Raw genomic sequence first — 18,113 nt, 5'->3', positions numbered from 1 at the left:
TCATTCTTGTCGACGGTCATGAGGGCCCATTTAACTACAAAAGAACCCATAACCTTTCCCTCCAAAATTCGTTTTCCCTTCATTGAACATAATCGGAAACGGCAACAAAACCATAAACCAGAGACCCCTTTCAATTCCATTTTTCTTTTCCTTCAATCTTTCAATGGCACCTTTCAAGAACCCTTTCACAGCTTTCTTGACTGTCTCAACAACTCTCTCTTGTCCTTTCTCAAAATCAAGAACCCACCTTTTAGCCACTTCTCTTCTCCTTCTCTCTTTCCTCTTCCTCTCCACTTCATTAACCAACCACTCTTCTTCTTTCTCCGCTTCTGCTCTCGCTTCTCGTCTTTTCTTCGCAGCACTTTACATCTCTCCCTTCTCTTCAGTTAAATCATCAAACACTTGTCTCGTCTCGGACTTGCACGATAATTGCACCCTCTCCTCTGTCACTGCAATGGAAAGAAGTCGCAGGAATTCAAGAAAAGAAGAAACTGATCAGAATTCAAGGCTTAGTTCTTGTGATATCTTTAATGGTGATTGGGTTGTTGATGATTATGGTCCAATTTACAAACCTGGGTCTTGCCCATATGTGGATGATGCCTTCAACTGCTTCAAGAATGGAAGGCCTGATCAAGGTTATCTTGGATTCCGATGGAAGCCACATGGGTGCAGAATCCCAAGGTCTTAAAATTGATTCTGTTTTATTCAATTTTCTCTTTGAGTTGATTTTAGGGTTTTTTTTTTTTTAAATTATGTTCTTGTGATTAATTGTGTAGGTTTGATGGGAGAAAGATGTTGGAGATGCTGAAAGAGAAGAGATTGGTGTTTGTGGGAGACTCATTAAATAGGAATATGTGGGAATCTTTGGTCTGTGCATTGAGAGAATCATTGAAGAATAAGAGCAGAATTTTTGAAGTTTCTGATAGAAGAGAGTTCAAGACTCAAGGATTCTACTCTTTCAAATTCATAGTGAGTTCAAATCATTTTCAGGCATTATTATATTTCTCGATTATATCTATTAATGTAAAATTTTCAGTTATAAATAGTTAATAGTCTGCATAATTGGAGGCTTTTACATAATATTGATCACTATAGTTTTGCAATGATAATGTAGGATTATAATTGCTCAATAGATTTTGTAAAATCACCATTCCTTGTTCAAGAATGGAAAGCCTCAGACAGAAATGGCACCAAAAGAGAAACATTGAGGCTCGACATGATCCAAGGTACTTCCACCAAGTACAATGATGCTGATATAATTATCTTCAACACAGGTCACTGGTGGACTCACCAAAAGACCTTTAAGGGGTAAATTGTGCTTTCCACTACTAAAAATTAACCTTTTCAATCTTCATCTTAATTAGTTATGATCCAACCAACTCTTTTTATCATTTGTTATTTCAGCAAAGATTACTTCCAAGAAGGCAATCATGTCTATAACAGGCTACAAGTGACTGAAGCATATACTAAAGCTTTGGGGACATGGGCACAATGGGTTGATGCTAAAATTGACACTAGCCATACCAGAGTCTTCTTTCGCGGATACTCAGCTTCTCACTTCAGGTAAACGAAAGTAGATATTAATTTTTTCTGTTCTTGTCCTGATATTTTACGTTCTTGTTTTCTGGGCATTTGCAGGAAAGGGCAATGGAATTCAGGAGGGCATTGTGATGGTGAGAAGCAACCTATAACAAATGGAAGTGACCTTGCTCCATATCCATGGATGATGAGCATTCTTGAATCTGTTATATCAGAGATGAAGACACCTGTGTTTTATCTCAACATTACTAAAATGACAGATTACAGAAAAGATGGGCATCCTTCTATTTACCGGCAACCTGAGACAAAAAGAACTAAGGAAATTATTCAAGACTGCAGCCACTGGTGCCTTCCTGGTGTCCCAGATTCCTGGAACGAGCTTCTCTATGCAACTCTTCTGTTATCACACCGTAATTTGTCAAATCATCACTAGAAAGTAGATATTACATATAGTTCTATACTTGTACTTACATTTTCAGTTTGCATCAAATTTTCTCTGTTTTTCTTAGAAATCCACTTTTATTTTTCCCTCCAAACTAGGAGATTCTTTCTACTGACAAATATTATTCTGGAATGTGTATGTTCTTGTGTGACTTGATGCGTTGTAGAAATTGACAATTATTATACTAAAATAATAAAAACTATATTGATAATATAAAATCAATGTAAAGAAAGTAGATGGACTATATTATTTTGGTGCAAAAAAAAAAAAAAATGGAAAGAGGGATTGACGAATTTTTTTTTTAAAAGTTTCTTTACATTAATATGCTACCTGTTTTAGAATAATTAATTAATGTAACATCAATATTGTATTCCTTAATTTAAAAATATTATATAGAACAATTTTCATATGATTTATTTCAATTTTCAAAATTAATTTAGAATAATAATCTCCATCATCCACAATTTAGAAAGCAAATCGAGGGTGTTGGTGGACTCGCAAAGAGACGAGATTGACTTTATTGTTGTTTCTAGGGATAGATGGCGAATGAAAGAATGCCACGACATTTGATTTAGGTGATCGCTACCGCATCTAATCGAAACTCTTCGGCACTCACAATGTCGACATAAAAACTAACAGAAGATTTTCTACTCTAGCAAACGACGAGCTTCCTTTTCCCTTTCCTCTCCGTTTCCTTAGCTCGCACGTAGAGACATTGATACCTCCTTCCTTCTTAAAGCCCGCGCTCTAAAGGGAGGCTGGACACGTGGCATATCGGGAATCGGCTTTCAATCGCCGGCGAAGAAGACGAAGACGAAGATGAAGATCAACGTCAATAAAATCGCTCGGAAAGTTGAGGTCGATAATCGGATTCCTCTCCGTTACTATTACAGGATCGCCGATAATCTCCTCAGACAGGTCGGATCGTTTTCTTATAATTCCCTCTTTAGTTGCATTTTTCTCGGTAATTAAACTGGCTGATGTTTACTTCTCAGCTACCTTAGCAATGGATTTAAATTTGTTTTTATGAAATGTTTATTGGCAATGGGGCTTGAATTGGAGGTTATAAATGTTGTCCATGCGTAACTAACTAATTGAACGCATCTTGATGAATTTAGTTTTTGATTTTCTTTTGTGTTGTACAGGCGACTATACACAGGGAGGAGAAGAATATTGTAGATTTGTATATAATACTTCTTAGGTTTTCTAGGTAAATTAAGCGATATTTTGCAGGTTTATTTCCATTTTGCTTAATCTATTTTGCAATTTGATTTCCTAACCTTTCTTTCTCCTATTTCATAGTTTGGTGTCTGAAACTATTCCATTTCACCGAGATTATCTGGTTTTGCATTCAAAGGAAAGGGTAACTTATAGGAAGGTGAGCATTTAACATTTCTTTGAGTTGCTGAATGCTCTCTGTTTGCAATATGGTGGCACGGTATTATTATCGCTTATTATTTTGTTACAGAGATTGTTAGCTGTATTAGATGAGCTTGAAGCTTTGAAGCCAGAATTCCAACGCCAAGTGCAGGAGCTGAACAAAGCTTATGCAAGAAGTCAACTCCATAAACTTGATGCCCCAGAGAGGACTTTGTATGGTTCTGAGCCATCTTCTTCGGAAAGCCCTTCTGTTACCAAAATTTCTCATTCAAGCATCAATGTTAAGCGGGTACTAACTTAAACACATGCCTTATTAATATGAGCATGGCATCTCAATTGTCGACTTATTGTGTATTGATGTCTTCTTCAAATTTTTATTTCTGCAAATCCCGTTGGATTTACTACTGACTCTTTTTTGTTAATTTATGCTTGTGATTTTAGCCCTCTGGTGTGGCCTCTCAGTCTTGTCGAAATTATGATAACAACCATACTCAAGCTTCATCTTCAAACTCTTCAGAAATTGACAAGCAGTTGCACAAGCTGTGAGTATATCATTCCAAGAATACATTTGGCATTTATAGACACGATAGCTATTCATGATTTCTTCTTTTTGAATTTGGACCGATATTCTTTCTGGATGCGTAGAATTGGGGACACTTACAGCCTCTAGTTTATTTAGCTATTAGCTTGTGGCAAGTGCATTGGAGATGCAAGACCATTCTTTATGATATTTCAAGTGCATTTTATTTACTTCACTTTTTATTTTTATTTTGAAGTTTGAACTATTGATCCGTTATATGTTATTCGTAGAACCCAAACCTCAAGTAGCTTAAGAGAAAACTCTTAGTTTTCAATTTGGTGACCTGTAAGAGAAAACTCTTAGGAACCCAAACCTCAAATGCATATCTAGTTAGTGTAATGTTTACGCTAGAAATGCATTTGATTACATTATATTACACTTCAGTATGATTAACCAAATCGAGCTTATCTGTATTTCATAAGCAGTTAAAACCATATGAGACATATCAGTACTAAGTCAATACAATCGCAAAAAGTATGAGGGGTTTATTTGCACTTCTGTACTTATTCTTGGCTTGTGAAATAGATTTTATCTATGGTAATGACAAGTATGTTGTCAAATGTATTGCATAGAAGTCAAAAAGTTTCTTCTCCTGGCCGTTGGTTTTGCAATTTGCCTATCTAAGCCCGTTTCATCTCTTTTGAGATTGGTCCTTTAGACTGTTTGTTTAGACCACGACAAATTGGAACACCCAAATAGATTCTAAACTTGTCATCCCTTTTAAAAATTAGGTCAAATGATCCATTATTAACTGGGACTGCCTGTGGAATATTATATAACGTACCATTTTTTAGCATGCAAGATTCTGTTAGAACAATACTTTAATTTCTCAATACCTGCAGGTCTATCAGTTTACCGCTTCCCAAGCAAGAGACTTTGTCTAGACACTCATTCTTAGGCCCTAATGGTCTTCAGGGCCAATGGCAAGGGCCTAGCACAGAGATAAAGGTAAAATTATTGGCTGGTTTTTTGCCTTTTTGTGAGTATCTATGTATGGTTTGTGCAATTAAAACATGTAAATTGATCCATGAATTGTTTAATACAGGTTCAGTATCCGAGTTATACCGACTTAACCTCTGCTGAAGATTCAAAGTGAGTGCTTTTGTGAGACTGGTTTCTTTATGTTTGCGTTGTTTTTTTAATTATGTGTTGTAAAGAAATTCAACTATTGATGCTTCTTTTGATACTTTCCAAGTTTCCTTCTATACATGGTGCCTGCGTGTAATGTTTATATCGTATGTCGTCTGTGGTATGACAGCCTGGATCAGGCTGGACAATATGGTAGTGGAGCCATGAAAGATGGTGATTCTGGGGGGCTGGGCTCTACAATGGAATCAGTGCTCTCCTTAGATGATGGAAGATGGTCAAGTAAAACAGAAGAGTTATGCCCTGCACGAGTTAATGAGGCAAGGGATGATCCTTTTCAGTTTGTTGGTATTAGGCAACCGCTTCCACCACCTGTTCTTGCTCAAGTGCAGGACATCTCTCCTATTCCTCCATCTAAAGTTGCAGATCCAAGACCTGGACCGGCAAAACCTTCTCAGGATGGAATTCCAAGCTCAAATTCATATCAACATTTACATGTTGTAGGTGTCATATGCTGATTTTCATGCTGTACAAAATTTGTTGTTTTACTTCTTTTTTTCCCTGTTTGACTGGCATTTGGTCATCGTGACTATTTGTTTTGATGGCTGTATGCTCAAAATTCTCGATCATTATTCTGTCAATTTCTCATTTCCTTTATTGCAGCCTGTGAATTTGATGGAAGACTTCTTGAGATTAGCCAGTGCAAACACACAGAAAAATTTGGAAACATGTGGCATTCTTGCTGGTTCTCTGGTAAGAGAGAAAAATTTTAACAGGAAAACCAAACACATATTATCTTGTTATCCAACCGAGGCGGTTCCTTACATTTTTCATTTTTTATGGTGTAGAGAAACAGGGTGTTTCACATCACCACACTTATAATCCCAAAACAAGAGTCAACTTCAGATTTGGTATGATAGCTATCTTCCAAATCAATATATTTGTGTTGTTTCTTATTTTAAGTTCCTTGTTTTTATAATAACTTTATGCAGCTTCCTTGTTCATCTACATAGTTCTTGAGAAACTTTGGATTTAGATCATCTCCAAAGGCAATGAGAACAAATGCCACCATAACAAACTATAGCTCTGAAAGAATACAACTAACTGAAAATGTATGCCAAGGATTTTATTACCACCTCTCTTGCAGGCTCCACTTGTTTTGAGATAACATTTTAATATCGAAATATGAGCACTAAACATATATTATATTCTGCAATCCAAGTTAACTGTAACTTCATATGGCTGAATGACTGAATGAAACTTTGTGAATTATCTATTTAACTCTGAGATACTTTATATGTAGGCATTCTTGGTTTGTATTTTTATTTTCTTGAAAATCTATTTTTGATTTTCAGTGTCAGACATTGAATGAAGAAGAAATATTTGAAGTTCAAGACAGACTGTCACTTTTCCCTCTTGGGTGGATTCATGTAAGTTCCTAATAGGCATCATATGGCCTATCATTGTCAAATTTTCTGCTGATTGGTCATATTGCTTTTTGTAGTGCTATATTTTTTCTATCCTTATAGTAAGCAAATCAATTCTAATTGTTATCTTCTTTATGGATACAATTAGGTCTTCTGTAACTGCATATGCTTTTCTATTAGTTTTAGCTTATTATTTGTTTCTTGCAATTGTTTTTCAGACACACCCATCACAGACATGTTTTATGTCGTCTGTTGATCTGCACACTCATTACTCATATCAGGTAAGGATAACTAATAATTTATCTATTTCTTTTCTTATGGCATCGACTAAGTTTTTTCTGCTGTTTTTGGAGTTCTGAATGGTACATTCATTGTGTTCTTCTGAGAGCATGCAGCAATTGCAGTGCACGCTTATGTTTTCTTTCATCTAATGATATTTGTAGTTGATTCCATATAGTTAGTACTTTAAAAGCATGAAGTTCCAGTCATCTGTCCTGTCTATGTGATTACCATTAATCATGCTGATTTGCCTGTTCTCCATTTTTAAACCGATGAAATATTTTGTATTCCCATCTATTTTCTTCTTTATTAAAGCACTGATTCTTCATTTGTTAACTAATGTAATTGTTATTACGGATAAGTTCAACATGGTAGCTCAACTATCAATATTCATTTGTGACTATCTTAACAGTTACTCTAGCAAGACCATATATTATTTGTTCTTCTGCTTCCTCTACTCTCTCATCACATCCATGATGCAATGTATATATGGCTGAAAGACCTTGCTCTATCCTGCTTTCAGATCATGTTACCTGAAGCAATTGCAATTGTCATGGCCCCAACTGATACATCAAGGTAGATATTTCCTTTTTGCCCAAATGGTTATTTCATTAGCTTCAGTTTTATAGTATATGATAAGAATTAAAGTGAAGCATATAAATGCTTCAGTATGATGCTTGCCTTTGGGGCTGTCAACATCATTAGGGAAAGTGTGGGTCGTGGGATAAAATCCAGCTTGATCCACTTGGGACAGACTGTTGTCAGTAAAATCAATTAGTTCAATTGTCTAGCTGGTTGTCTAAAAAAAGGAAGTCTTTTTGAATGTGATGCCATTAATAATTTAGCTGGTGATTAGAGAAAACCTTTTATGGAAGATATGGAAATATCTTTTTGTAGAGGGGAGAAGAGAGACAAAGAAAGAGATAAATATCAGTTATTTTTATACTGCCAAAAATCTTTCTTTATAATTATTTTCACTGAACTGGTATACTAACTTATCTATTCAACTAATGCCAGCCCACATGGTATATTTCACCTGTCTGATCCAAGTGGTGTCTCTGTAATTCGGAATTGCCAGCAGCGAGGTTTTCATCCCCACGAGGAACCTTTGGATGGAAGCCCAATTTATGAACACTGTTCCCATGTCTACATGAATTCAAAATTGAAGTTTGATATTGTTGATCTTCGTTAATCTTGGAATTTTTTTTAGCAAGATCTTTTGAAGAAAGTAATTTTCGCCCAGTATATATCACTTCATATTGTAAATCAGCGGATTTTCCGAATAGGAATTTGTGAGAATGTAGCATTTTCTATTCTTTTTTTTTTTTTTTTTTTTTTTTTTTTTTTTTTTTTTTTTTTTCTAAATTGATAGAACTTCTGGGTAACCTTTATTAGTTGTATTCTCATGTTAATAAGGGAATTGTCTATAGTTAGTGCGATGATTTCAGTTTATCTGGATAGATATCGAACAGTTGGTCCAACCAACATTGGTTCTAAATGCAAGGTTTTCCATGAATTAATGTGTTTTAACACTGGTTGTGATTTTTAAGATCACATTTTCACTCCGTGCCTCTCTAGCTGGACGAGGAGATGTGCGGTGGTGTTGAATGTTGATAGAGAACAGGAAACCCGAGTCTCTATGTCTGTCATTCAGTGGAGTGAGTAATAAGGTTTGAGTGATAGAAAGTGGGTTATTCACATTTTTATTGTAATTGCCAGGGGTTTGAGTCGGCTGTGGTGTGAAGGACCACCTAGCTTTGCTTGTCATGAAGATGATATGAACCTAGTTGCAGCTGCCATGCTGGAAGTTGCTAACCAATTCTAGAGGTGGTCTTTAATTATTGGTAACCTCTCTCTCATTATTCCTTCGATATTCTGGGATACGCATTCACTGACTCCTATTGAAGAAACGAATATAATTTCAGTGAGCATGTCTTGCCACTTGAGTTAGATAAATTACCTATTTTTAACATATAAAATGAGTGCTAGTAAGGTTGAATTGAAAGGCAAAAGCAAGTAACTTTTAAATCAAATCTGTCTCCTGTAATCACATGCAACTTTCAAATCTAGAGGTGGTGACAATTTTTTGATTGTCGGAAGTTAAAAACACTATAAAATTTCACGAAATGTAGAAGTAAAAAAGAGGGATGAGCATTTAAAATGAAGAGTGAAGAGAGTTATTGGTACGTGGACCATTCACGGCGCTTTGTATTTTGCGTTTGTAACCCTTGCTTTATGGTACAGTAAGGCGACCTACCACGTGAGGACTCAACCTCAAACATGTATACAATCCAACCGTTTCATTATTCTCATTTATTTCTCAACAAATTCAACTGCCATCGGGCGGCCAGCTAGTTCCTTTTCTTCTCTTTTACCACCGGTGACTGAGACATTTGATGATGTTTGAAAAGTATGTGATCCGTCTTTTTAGTAATTAAAAAATGAAAAGAATGACCCACAGCTAATGGCTGGCCGGTTTTATGAATCAGAACCGCTTTCTAGACTTAGAATTGGAATCAACATGAATTTAGAGTACAATTAGGAGGTGTAAAAGTATAAAAAATTTTAGCTTTTTTAGTAAAATATATTTTTCCAAAATCGAATTATGTTATCGCCCTTATAAGAATTTACCACTCCAATCAATTATCTTGATGTTCGAATTTAATTGATTTTGACTCTGATTCAAACATGATTTTAGATATTCCAAGCTTTTTTTTTTGTTCCTTTGCTCTTTCTAGTCGATTTCGATATCAAAGGTAAGAACCAAGACTGGCTTGTAAGTAACCGGGTCTGGGTCGGTCTACTTCTCAGGATTAAACTATGAGACCTTAAATGACACACGTGGCACGTTTTATCACCGCTTGCATGGTGAATCAGAGCCATCATTCTTCTCCCGACCAAATATTTATATACTAAAAAGGTACAACAGAAAACCTACACAATCCTCACTTGTCAATTAACAGCTTCTCTCTTTCAAAGAAAGCAGAAGACAAGTCAGCGTTATGTATACCTTAACTATACTGTACTAAAGAGAGCGAGAAAGAGAGAGCTAACTAACATATACATAGTCTAGCTACATTAATCTGCAGAGATGGGAAGAGCTCCTTGCTGCGAGAAAGTGGGATTAAAAAAAGGCAGATGGACAGCTGAAGAAGATGAACTCTTGACCAAGTACATTCTTGCCAATGGAGAAGGTTCTTGGAGATCACTACCGAAGAATGCAGGTAAACTACCTCTACTTAAGAATCTACATTAGATTAAAAGCTTCAAAATGCAGATGATCATTTTATGTAGTCATTTTTGTGAAGGGTTGTTGAGATGTGGTAAGAGTTGCAGACTGAGATGGATTAATTACTTAAGAGCAGACTTGAAGAGAGGCAACATCACTAAAGAAGAAGAAGAAATTATCGTTCAGTTGCGCTCAACTTTCGGCAACAGGTACGTCTCTACCAGCCTGTTCGACATTGTGATTAACATTAATTATTTTTTTTAGGAAAAAACACCATTTTAAGATTTTACTTTACTATATATTCTACTTTTCCAATCAATGTTTTCATTAGCATTAATTATTTATACTGGAAACGAGGTTTTTTACTATCATGTCAATGGCTGATCCAGCGAGCATATATTATGATGATGGTGGCGAAAGCATGTGGTAATGAATAACTGTTTATTTAAAGCAATAGGTCCCTTTGCAACTAGCATGTTTCGAAACAGCAGAAAGCTTCAATTTATGAAGTGACATGAAATATTGCTGTAAGAAAAGTATACAGTGACACAAACACCTAATACTAAACAAAATACATATTTCCTTTTCTTTTAATTAATTTGTTGGGTCAATCTCATTAATTTTTGGTAATACCTTTCCAATAAAAAAGATATTTGCGCTAGACTGGATTCATGACTCTACCTATAAATAATACCGATGATAATAATAATTTAAATCTTATTGCTTTCTTTTTCTCAGTATGTAATCAAAAATACTCTATTTCAATAAAAAATACATATTTTTATCGATTTGATCTCTTGAGTCGTAGAGTTGTTCAGGCGAATTATCCTTCTACACTAATAAGGAAAAAAAAAAAAAAGGAGATGTGGATCTACTTTTATATATGTATTTTTTTTTTCTTGAAGAAAATACTAATCAGACGTATATAAAGATAGGAGCAAGATATATATTTTATCAAAACTATGATAATTTTGACAAAATATGCTAATTGGTAAGCCTTTTATTCATATGTACGCATTGCAATTTTCTATGTTTAATTAATATGTTGTCTTAAAAGTTGTTTTTCCAACACTAAAATTTAAAATTTAGAGAACATTAGTTTATGAATCAAATTAATTCTCTTGAAGAACCGCTCTGGTTAACATTTTTGGAATAAATTATGTCGGTGACTTGAGTACTCTGATCTGCTCATATCATTCAACATTTGAGTAGAAAAGTTTAACTGTCTCTGCCATTCGGTAGACACTACCGATCTAGGGTAAACTAAAACTAAGCCTAGATGCTATATAATTGGATTCTGTTTGTGATAGGTGGTCTTTGATAGCTACTCATCTACCGGGAAGAACTGATAACGAGATCAAGAATTATTGGAATTCTCATTTGAGCAGAAAAATTTATACCTTCTGCAAGAATAACGATTCCCTACCCACCACCGCCATAAAGATAACTAATATCGCCGGAACATGCAAATATAGAGGTGGCAAAGTGAGCCAATCAGCAGTGAAAAAACACAAGGGCAACGCGTTAATGTTAGTGGCAAGGAGGCCGCCTAAGACTAAGAGTGGTCAAACCCTAAAAGAAACAGTAGTTGAAGAAGCAACAAAACCCAATAACGACAAAGGCTGTCCAGTTCAAATCGATGAGAATGGACAAATAATGGGTTTGGTCCCAACAGAAGGCCCTACGAATACTATAAGAGACGTTAGAGATGATTCTTGCATAGGTAGTGGCGAAAGATCATTAATTAATGCAGCTGGAGTCTTCCCTAGAAATGGAGATGATGAAGAAGAAGAGGATTGGGGACCATATGAATGGCTAGACAGTGAAATAAATCGCCTTAAATACGCTCTGGAAGGTGAAACTGCAGTTCTAAATGAAAATAATGCCCTCAATAAAGAGAAAGAAGAGGAAGAAGACAATGGCAGTAGGGTTGGTATGGGTCCAGACAGAGTGGCTAGTATTGATCAAGAAAGAGAAAGCAGTTCTTGTGCTACTGCTTGGAGCTCATCAAATGCAGAAAGCGGGGAGTTTTATATTTGTGGGCCATCGCCTGTGAATTTAGGGTTTGATGAGGAATGGTATAATTTGAGCTTTGATTGGGACGGTACAGTAGGAGAAGGTATAAGTGATGATAATAGAAGGGAATTTTGGGATGAAGGGGACAAGATTCTTCTTCCATGGTTGTGGAGCTAATAATAGACAACAATAATATATAACATTAGTTTTAACTTTGCTCATAATTAAATGTGTTTAGGAAAGGAATTATTATGAGCTGAACTGTGTTTTGTCGTATTTGATGTAGTGGTTTAGGAATTTTTGATTTGAAGATTGGTTGGCATTGTAATGGTTGAAGTTTAGGAATTATTTCAGTTAACTTTTTTTTTAAACCAAAAAATAAAAATAATAATAAATGATTGAATTGTATCTTCTGTCTCATTCTCAGAAAGTGATATGTCGTTTGTAAATGCAATCATTTTCCATGAAAAGGGTAAGGAAGGACCATCGGGTAGTTGTGTTAATCAACTCGCTCAAAGTTCCATACTCAAGTGTTTGTCACGCAGAAATATTTTTTTCTTTTCAAATATATATATATATATAAGGAAACCTCAGAAAATACTGGTAATAATATATAGCTCCATTGCCATGCCTCAAAACTTTCTTTTTTCCATATCAGCAAAGCAATCAAGTCCAGAATATTGAGCAAAAGGACTGGCAATATAAGTTGCTAAAATCAGATAATAGTCCTTTGAAAGTGGCTTCTCCGGCCTTTCATTATAGTGATTTCACTGATAAATCCTATGAACATTTCCCTGATTCACAATGTAACAAATGTTGAAGCAATAACTTGAGCAATGAGAATAAATATATCACAAGTACAAGAAACCCCAATAACAAATTTCAGGGGACCTAACAAGTATTGGAGGTGGAAAAATAGCCATGCTCAAAGAATGAAACTGAAAGATATTTGATCCTCGACCTCCAATCCCTGCATGAAAGCATCAATTTCGGCATTCCTTCGCACCCCTAAAATCACCGCACAAACTCCATCAGCAGTAGGCATCAACAACCAAATATATCAGCCACCACTTCATCAAGCAGACTACTGTATATTTGGCCCTCTATTTCTGCTCCAAGTGAAAATGCATCAACTTCGAAGTCCAGCCATCTTCCATATGGACTGCTCATATCCTTGTCTACTAGCTCATCTACCATGCAATCTCCCATGCCTTTCCATGCTGAGATCTCCTTCAGCACTTCTTCTGCTAGCCACCCTTTTCTTCGCACCATTGTGACTCCTTTTGTCCATGTTTCATAGCCACAGCCAACATACCGTCTACATCTTATGTCCAAGCATTCATTTACGCAATCAAATAGTACCTTCCTTTCCAGCCTAGCCTCAATGCTATCATGAACAAGTCCATTTTTCTGAGTTTCCAACTGGTTGAAGAGATTAGGTTTAATGATCTCAGAAACCCGACCCACTGCAAAGTCCTGAAACATAAATTCCAGATTGTAGAGCATCATCTGCACATATGCTATTTCCCACCTGTTTGATCTTAGATCCATCATAGGTAATGCATTTGCAGACTTTCCAGCTGCAGTGCCGGTAGATGTTGAAGAAGCAGAATCTGATAAATCTGTATCTGCATCAATGTAGTGAAATTTCTTTGAAGAAATCAAACCAGGAATTTCCTGAGCTTGAATAGATGAGCACTGTTTGATTCCTGCAAGCACATTGTAAGCAATTTTAAGTTCTTGACTTGACAGCATATGATGTGCAGATAAATAACTAAGACCTGAGGTTTAAGAATAACAAAACAAACATCCGTTACCTTCAGAACTGCTACAGTCTGTGCTGTCTAATGAGCTGCAACTTTCAGTAGAAAAGGACGGTTCAAGAACAGAGATTGGGCTAGGACGCCTACAGTCAATCTGCTTTCTGGAATCAATCGATTTGGTACTGCATTCTTCCATCTCATCAACATCCTAAGAGTTTTACAGTTACATCAATTACTTAAGACGAAATAAGGCTCAAGTAGGGAAGCTTAACTTTGGATACTGCAAGAAAAGGAAAGGATGTGGAAAAGAGCTAAGGGGAGAATAGGGTTGAGGAAAGGATCCAAAACCAAAAGGCTATCAAATTGATCAGATTGATTCGTTAAGTTAAAAAGCTGCATTAATTACAAAAATGAAAGAAAGAAAAGGGAAGCCAACTATATTGGAGGCCTTAATTCAGAATACAACAGGAACGGCGGCGGATTTTTCTCTAACATGATCCCTGATTAAACAATATGGATAGATTTATACAAACAGAATTTGTAAAACATGAAATTTACGATCATTTATCAATATGAATTTAAGACCCTGCACAATCAATTCGCAGCAAGTCCTACTAGAGAGTGAAATGGATTGCATAAGAAGTCAGAGAGAAAACACTAAATAGGCTTATTTCAGACTTGTACTCATAAAGGTGAAAGCAAAGACTTTACAGGTTTTCGTGTGTTACTTGTTAAATAGGTGGGGTTTTGAACAACCCAGTTAAGACCCTCCTGCAATTGAGTTTACTTATCTCTAGATTGAGAGCGTTGACATTTGTAAGCACAAAACTGTGTATGCCTAGAAACATGCAACATTAATATATCCAGAGACAGAAATGTTAATGATGAAACAAACTTTTTTCTTAATGGTCGAAAATCCAAAGTTCTGTACCTGAAACATGTGTTTAAATCTGAATGCTCCAGGATCAGTTGAGAATACATCAGAAGATCTGCTATCCAAGTTATCTACCAGCAGCATATTCTGATCCTTGTTATCATGCAATCTGGGAGTAGAGCTTGTGTTAAGAGTGGGTGCCAGATCTTGCAAAAACGATGAGGAAGTCAAAGCAGATCCTGTTTTGATAGTATTGCGGCTAGAAGACTCTACGCTATTGGTTAATTCTCTCAACTTCTGCTCCAAAAGAGTACTCAAAGCATCTCCCCCTATCACATTGTATCCCACTGTAGACAGCTTAATACTATCTGTGTCAAGCAACAACCTCTTGCCCCGATTATCCATGCAAGCACCACTTTTTTTATGTACCACCTGACCAGATGCTTCGTAACCATGCATAGACCTCATCAAGGGAGCTGTAAATGTAAATGAAACAACATCCGTGCCTTTCCTCTTGCTTTCTTCTGCCCAATTAACGTGCCTGTCAATGGATGGACCGGTTTCAATTTCCTTCAGATTGTTGTCAATTAACATATTATCAACCCGATTTTTCTCAATATGTAAGTTCCCATCAATTGATCTCTTCTTCCTGGGAGTATGCTTTGTACTGTAATTTGAATGTCCCTTCTCACTCTCTTTTACATCTGAGCCTAACTTCCTAGTTCCAGCTTTTGAGCCAATATTTTTGCCTGAAGTTTTTTGCCGCACAGAAGAAGAATTCCCAGATAATGTCTTTCTACCTTGCAAGTTGGAAACTGATGACTTTGGAGACTTGTCTTTATCCATAAGGCAATTTTGTTTCTGATTGTTCTGCCTCAGCACACCAGAAGCATTATGCATAGAAGGTTTTTTGGGCATACTCTTTTGAGTATTAGGTTGGCTCTTGAAGGTCTGGGTAGACATGACCTCACCTTGGTCTTTCTGGCTAACCAAGCTTCGAGTGCTGCTTGAATTCAAATTTTCTCTTCTCTGAACATTGACTTTTGCTTGGATTGCAAGTGAAATGGACTTTCCTTTGTTTTTCAAACCAGAAGAACCTTCTTCTGTCTCAGGCAAAGCCCTGAAAGATGTTGTATCAACTGAACCATTCCAGCTTTTGTTCAAAGACTGACCCTTGAGATACTTGGCAGCGTTTGATTCGACTGGTCTCCGAGAAGCTTCAGCAAGCCTGGGTGTTTTATTAGTAGCTTCCACTTTCTCTCTTAAGTCTCGAGTTCTCTGAGGTGCTGAAGAGGACCCAACCAGTGGCATTTTCTGTGCAACCTCCAGTCTTTCTTTAATATCACGAACTTTCAAGGGCACTGAAGAAGATCCAACCCCAGAAATTTTGGCCCTTGCAGTAGCTTGTGGGCTAGGCTCGATAATTCTTGCAGCTGCTTCCATTATGTGAGCAGCAGTTTTACTTGGAATGAAGCCAGGACTCTTGATAGGAGACAAGAGTTTATGGTGAGTGATTGGAATTGTTTTAGCTGACTTTGGAGGCAAAACTTCACTTTGGAATTTTTCAATAGGTCTGCTTGACACCTTCTGAGGCTTTGAGTCCAGAAAGTTCCGGGGAGGGCCATCCTCCTTATTGAGTAGATTTTCAGAATACATGATCTGAGGGTCATGATAATATTCAAAATTTTTCCTCTGTTGAGAAGACTCCCTATGAGATTGGGTGTCCAAAAATGGGGTCGAGCTAGGGTCAGAAAAACTGGATGTTGGCATAGAATCTAATCCCATAAGCCTGGCTACTACCCCAGGAGCCCTTGCCCCACATCCGTCATCATCTGTTACTGATGAAGCACAACTATAATCACTGCCTCCTCTAATACTCGATCCCACTCCAATTTCATCATCATCCATCTGCAAATGTTCTCACAGCTCTCTTAGATGCATAATCTAACAAAAATTGAATAACAACATAAACAGTAACAGTTAACAAAATGGCTGACCAGATGAAACCGAGTCATTGGCAAGTTCCCATCACTTCTCTTTCCTTGTTTTGAACGAGCTAAAAAAATGAGAAATCAAACCCATTATTGATCATAAAGAGGCTAATCATGCACAATACTTCTTTTTATTAAAAACAAATAGAAGAACTTATACCTGGTAAATCTGACTTGCTTGAGAACAATTTCTTCCTGGATTTTGCTTTCCAGTCAAATAGCTGGAAGAAACCACCTACATAACCTCCTCCATTTTTTGAGCCTTCTTTCTCAACCCCCATTTTCTGGAGAAAAAGGTTTATACTTCTTCTATAAATCGATAAAATGAGACAAATGGGGAACTCTGTCCATCTGCAACTTAATTAACCAAAAGATAAGTTCATTCCAACTGAATTGCATTCCTTTATGCATTGCTATAGAGATTCCAAATCGTTGTAAGAAATCAAATGACATTTAAATTAATTTTCACTGACTATGACCCTGTTTTGGATTGAGAATCATACAAACAGAAAACAAGTCTTAAAAATCACTTTTTGAAGACAAAATTTAGCCCAATTTTTAAAACAAGTTATATAAGGTAAGACAATTTTTAAAGCAAGTGGCATCAATGCACTAGCCCAATTACAGATACCAATTTTCTCGATCAGCTCCAGCATATTCTCAACAACCAAACAGATGCTCCAAAAGACAAAATTTAGGATAACCAACTATAACCCAGAAAGCATTTGAAGTCAACAAACAAAACAGTATAGAGATCGCTAAATAACACCTTCAGTTCACCAATAAGAAACAGAACTTAGACGTTCAATCTAATCGCATTTAAAAGTAATTAGAATGAAAATATAAAATAAAAAAAAATTAAAACTTACACGTAATCAATGAGAGTGAAAACAGGATCCTCTCCTCTGCTCCCTTCTCTCTTGCTCTCCAATAAATGCAAGCAATTTCGAAGGGCTACGGCTTTCACAGTAAGATAAAGCGAGAAAAGCAAATTAATTAAGATTTTGCAGAGATTGATGAGAGAAATTGCAGATTTCAGAGTCAGATAGAAGTAGAGAAATGGAAGAGTGAGGGAGAGACAGATACAGAGATGGTGTCGTCTGAACGAGTGTAGTTCAAATGCATTAATTGAGAGACAGACAGTTGTTTTTTAAAAAACATAAAAAAGAATTATTATTTTGAACAAAACATTTGGTATTATTAAAAGGTAAAAGTTATAACGTCTCTTTGGAAGAGGGAGGGATTTCAAATTTCCAAACGAGGACTTCGACAGAGGCTCGGCACTGGGCAGTTCATGATAAAGTTACGTGCTGGTGCACATAGGAGCATCACCATTGGTGCAGTCAAATAACAAAACGACGTAGTCGGATATACGTGTCGATAAATATATTGGGAAGTATGTAGTCCTACATGCACCTATTAAATTAAAAAGAAGCTGTGAACGTTTTGAAAATGTTGAATGCTAGAAGGCAAATCAGCAAACGGTAAGAATCCAGATCCAAGCCTT

General features: G+C 36.4%; 4 protein-coding genes across 6 annotated transcripts; 3 read left to right on the top strand and 1 right to left on the bottom strand.

Moving 5' to 3' along the window:
• Positions 1 to 105: 105 nt before the first annotated feature.
• TBL4 (TRICHOME BIREFRINGENCE-LIKE 4) lies at positions 106 to 2,133 on the top strand. The gene is made up of 5 exons (XM_012228637.4): positions 106 to 681; positions 777 to 969; positions 1,115 to 1,308; positions 1,405 to 1,563; positions 1,639 to 2,133. Exons 1-5 carry the CDS (start codon positions 164 to 166, stop codon positions 1,970 to 1,972), a joined length of 1,398 nt encoding a protein of 465 aa, XP_012084027.1. The 5' UTR covers positions 106 to 163; the 3' UTR covers positions 1,973 to 2,133.
• A 491-nt stretch (positions 2,134 to 2,624) lies between these two features.
• Positions 2,625 to 8,231, top strand: AMSH3 (associated molecule with the SH3 domain of STAM 3). Its single transcript, XM_012228636.4, has 14 exons — positions 2,625 to 2,899; positions 3,127 to 3,191; positions 3,284 to 3,359; positions 3,450 to 3,650; positions 3,803 to 3,903; positions 4,784 to 4,889; positions 4,987 to 5,033; positions 5,200 to 5,527; positions 5,691 to 5,780; positions 5,876 to 5,938; positions 6,383 to 6,457; positions 6,673 to 6,735; positions 7,257 to 7,309; positions 7,751 to 8,231. The coding sequence occupies exons 1-14, from the start codon at positions 2,801 to 2,803 to the stop codon at positions 7,923 to 7,925; spliced, it is 1,542 nt and encodes a 513-aa protein (XP_012084026.1). The 5' UTR covers positions 2,625 to 2,800; the 3' UTR covers positions 7,926 to 8,231.
• Positions 8,232 to 9,682: 1,451 nt separating this feature from the next.
• LOC105643505 (transcription factor MYB111) lies at positions 9,683 to 12,386 on the top strand. The gene is made up of 3 exons (XM_012228635.4): positions 9,683 to 9,957; positions 10,042 to 10,171; positions 11,273 to 12,386. Exons 1-3 carry the CDS (start codon positions 9,825 to 9,827, stop codon positions 12,153 to 12,155), a joined length of 1,146 nt encoding a protein of 381 aa, XP_012084025.1. The 5' UTR covers positions 9,683 to 9,824; the 3' UTR covers positions 12,156 to 12,386.
• Positions 12,387 to 12,701: 315 nt separating this feature from the next.
• Positions 12,702 to 17,775, bottom strand: LOC105643503 (uncharacterized). Of its 3 annotated transcripts, none has more exons than XM_020683041.3 (6): positions 17,476 to 17,775; positions 16,767 to 16,963; positions 16,613 to 16,671; positions 14,673 to 16,523; positions 13,796 to 13,949; positions 12,702 to 13,687 (listed from the first exon to the last, which is right to left on the bottom strand). In XM_020683041.3, the coding sequence occupies exons 2-6, from the start codon at positions 16,885 to 16,887 to the stop codon at positions 13,023 to 13,025; spliced, it is 2,850 nt and encodes a 949-aa protein (XP_020538700.1). In that variant the 5' UTR covers positions 16,888 to 16,963; positions 17,476 to 17,775; the 3' UTR covers positions 12,702 to 13,022. The 3 variants fall into 3 exon arrangements, with proteins under 3 accessions (XP_020538700.1, XP_012084024.1, XP_037492048.1); XM_012228634.4 differs by having other exon boundaries at positions 16,767 to 16,957; XM_037636120.2 differs by having other exon boundaries at positions 16,767 to 16,890.
• Positions 17,776 to 18,113: the final 338 nt, after the last annotated feature.

This window comes from Jatropha curcas, chromosome 7, assembly GCF_041381405.1.
Source record: "Jatropha curcas cultivar XTBG-Jc1 chromosome 7, XTBG_Jcur_1.0, whole genome shotgun sequence".
NCBI classification, from domain to species: Eukaryota; Viridiplantae; Streptophyta; class Magnoliopsida; order Malpighiales; family Euphorbiaceae; genus Jatropha; species Jatropha curcas.
The sequence above is the reverse complement of the archived record's forward strand: the minus strand, read 5'-3'. Positions and strand labels throughout refer to the sequence as shown.